The following is a 2,402-nucleotide window of genomic DNA, read 5'->3' as shown; positions in this document are numbered from 1 at the left end:
ATGTTTGAAACTGTTTGAATTATTGAAGGAAAGTACTGTTTAATGTTGCCCAAATTGTCACCTTCTTTAATGGTGGAGCTGTGTTATTTTGTAATGTAAATGTAGTTTTTGAGCAAAGCAGAAAAGCATTGAGTACAAGATCTGAAAATTCAGTAATTAATAATGGCATATTTCATTGGATGACTAGTTAAAACATACACAAATAAACTGTTTGCATCCACATGCCTAGTATCAAAAAACGGAGAAGCAACACTTCAAGTGTCCTTAGGAACTTAATACTAAAATATAGTAATCAAACCAATGTAACTAAGGCAATGCTCTTAATGTAAATAGCCAGTACCAAAATTAAAAACACTGCTTGCAAAACATTAACACAAAAGTCAAAAAAAAAAATTTCACATTCAAATCCTAAAGATTTTCCCACTGAGATGGAGGTAACTTGGCCATCAACCTCAGCTTCTGCAGGGGTAGATGAGGTGCACTGCATTGAATGACAGAAAATTTTCTCTTCCTCATAGATGGCTGGCTAGGGGGCTGTTTGTTGCTAGTGGAGGTTGTAGCTGATGCAGCCTTGTTCTTGGGTTGGGCCAGGATGTTGGGCTGAGTGGAAGGTTTCTTGGGCTTAGTGGAAGCTTTCTTGGGCTATGGTGCTTCTGTGGTGGGCTGGGCTTCACGTTTCTTGGGCCTTGTGAGGGGTTTTCCTGGTATGAGATGCTAGCAGATTGGTTGGTGATGGTGTAGTATTCCTCTTTCTCCCTCTCCAAACTGTCTGACCAGGTGCCAGCTTAGGTGCATTCTTCTTAGCTCTTTTGGTTGAACTTTGAGCCTACAAACAAAATGTAAATCATAGAGACAGTTACACACACATCATATAGTAGTTAAATTAAATAGATGGCAATCATAATGGTAACTGAACCCTAGAATAGCATATCACAAACCCTCTTACCCTCTTCTTAGGCTGGCTGCAGCTGCTCTTCTTGTGTCCCACTCCACCACAGTTGGAGCATCTTTGGACTTCTCCCCTCCGTGACATGTGAGTCTGGCTTCTGTTGTCTTCATCTGTAGCCCTTCGTTTCCTCTTCTTCACCGGTCTGTGGCTTGGCTTCCTGTATGGAGGCGGGATGACATCATCATATTGAGTCCTCTCCCATAGCTCCTGGCCGTTTAGAGGGTGTATGACCTCCTGGTAGCACATGATGTAGGCCTCCTTGTAGCAGTCATCCACATATGACTCCAAATTAAGGCCCTTGAAGGTGATGCAGCTGATGGCATGAGTACAATGAATCCCACTCATTTGCCACTTCCTGCAAGAACATTCACCAGTAGCCAGATCCACAACATACTTATTTAGACCACACATAACCTCGTACTTGCTAGCAGATGACCAGTATGGCCTCCAGTCCCTAGCTAAGCTTGCCCGTTTCTCTAATTTCTTCTTAATCATTGGCATAATGTTTCCTAGATAATTAAGAACCCTTTCCCTATTTGCAGCCCATCTAGTCATCATATAAACCCTAATATCCTCTAACATGCTTACAATTGGTTTCTCACTTGCTTCTACTAACACAGCATTGAAACTCTCACTCATATTATTAACGAGGCTGTCACATTTAGATAGGAAGGTAAACCTGGATCTTGACCAGAACCTTGGTGGAATGCCATTCAAATGTCTAAATGCTCCCTCATTCAGACCTCGCAAAGATTTCATCTCCTTCTCCCAACTCTACCAATGACTTGCTTTAGCACACCTCCACATCTTGTTCTTTAGCTCTAAACTAGGAAACTTCTTCCTGAAGTTGCTGTAGAGGAGCCTAACACAGAACCTATTATCCACCCCTGCAATGACCTCTTCAAACGCCGACAGTAAGCCCTGTTTACAAAAGGTAAGATTTCATATGGTTAGTGCATTTATAAATGTATACATGGACAAGTTACATAAGCTGGTATATGGTGAATTACCTTTTGCTGATCAGACATAAACGTGCACTTTGCAACATTGTGTAGGCCTAAGTCATCGGACAGGTGACGTAAAAACTAGACCCAAGAGTCCTTAGTCTCTGCCTCCACAACCGCATACGCAATTGGAAGAATCTGGTCATTTGGGTCTCTTCCGACTGCAGTCAACAGTTGTCCACCTTGGGGGGTTTTCGAGAAGCAACTGTCCAGCCCAATGAACCTTCTACATTGTTGAAAATTTTTCTTGCAAGCATCAAAGCATACATACATTCTTTGGAAAACACAATAGTTCATCAGGTCTGCGTTCTGTCTCTCTTGAGCAAAATCTGGTGATTGAATTACCTTCAGAATCACTGTGGAACCTGGGTTTGTTCTTAGGATTTCATGGTAGTAGTCGTTTATTCGCTTGTACTGCTCCCTAAAGGCGCCCTATATTTGACTCAAAG

General features: G+C 42.0%; 1 protein-coding gene across 1 annotated transcript; it reads right to left on the bottom strand.

Moving 5' to 3' along the window:
- Window positions 1–670: 670 nt before the first annotated feature.
- Window positions 671–1,977, bottom strand: LOC130939525 (uncharacterized). Its single transcript, XM_057867627.1, has 4 exons — window positions 1,960–1,977; window positions 1,749–1,870; window positions 947–1,601; window positions 671–826 (listed from the first exon to the last, which is right to left on the bottom strand). Exons 1-4 carry the CDS (start codon window positions 1,975–1,977, stop codon window positions 671–673), a joined length of 951 nt encoding a protein of 316 aa, XP_057723610.1.
- Window positions 1,978–2,402: the final 425 nt, after the last annotated feature.

Source organism: Arachis stenosperma, chromosome 7 (genome assembly GCF_014773155.1).
Source record: "Arachis stenosperma cultivar V10309 chromosome 7, arast.V10309.gnm1.PFL2, whole genome shotgun sequence".
NCBI lineage: Eukaryota > Viridiplantae > Streptophyta > Magnoliopsida > Fabales > Fabaceae > Arachis > Arachis stenosperma.
The sequence above is the reverse complement of the archived record's forward strand: the minus strand, read 5'-3'. Positions and strand labels throughout refer to the sequence as shown.

What these genes read in the sequence shown, in the direction of transcription:
- LOC130939525 (XM_057867627.1), bottom strand. An exon ending in CTAAAGAACAAGATGTGGAG is followed by an intron (nt 1,602 to 1,748) that starts GTGTGCTAAAGC and finishes TAAATGTGACAG; the next exon opens with CCTCGTTAATAATATGAGTG. An exon ending in GCAGCCAGCCTAAGAAGAGG is followed by an intron (nt 827 to 946) that starts GTAAGAGGGTTT and finishes TTTTGTTTGTAG; the next exon opens with GCTCAAAGTTCAACCAAAAG.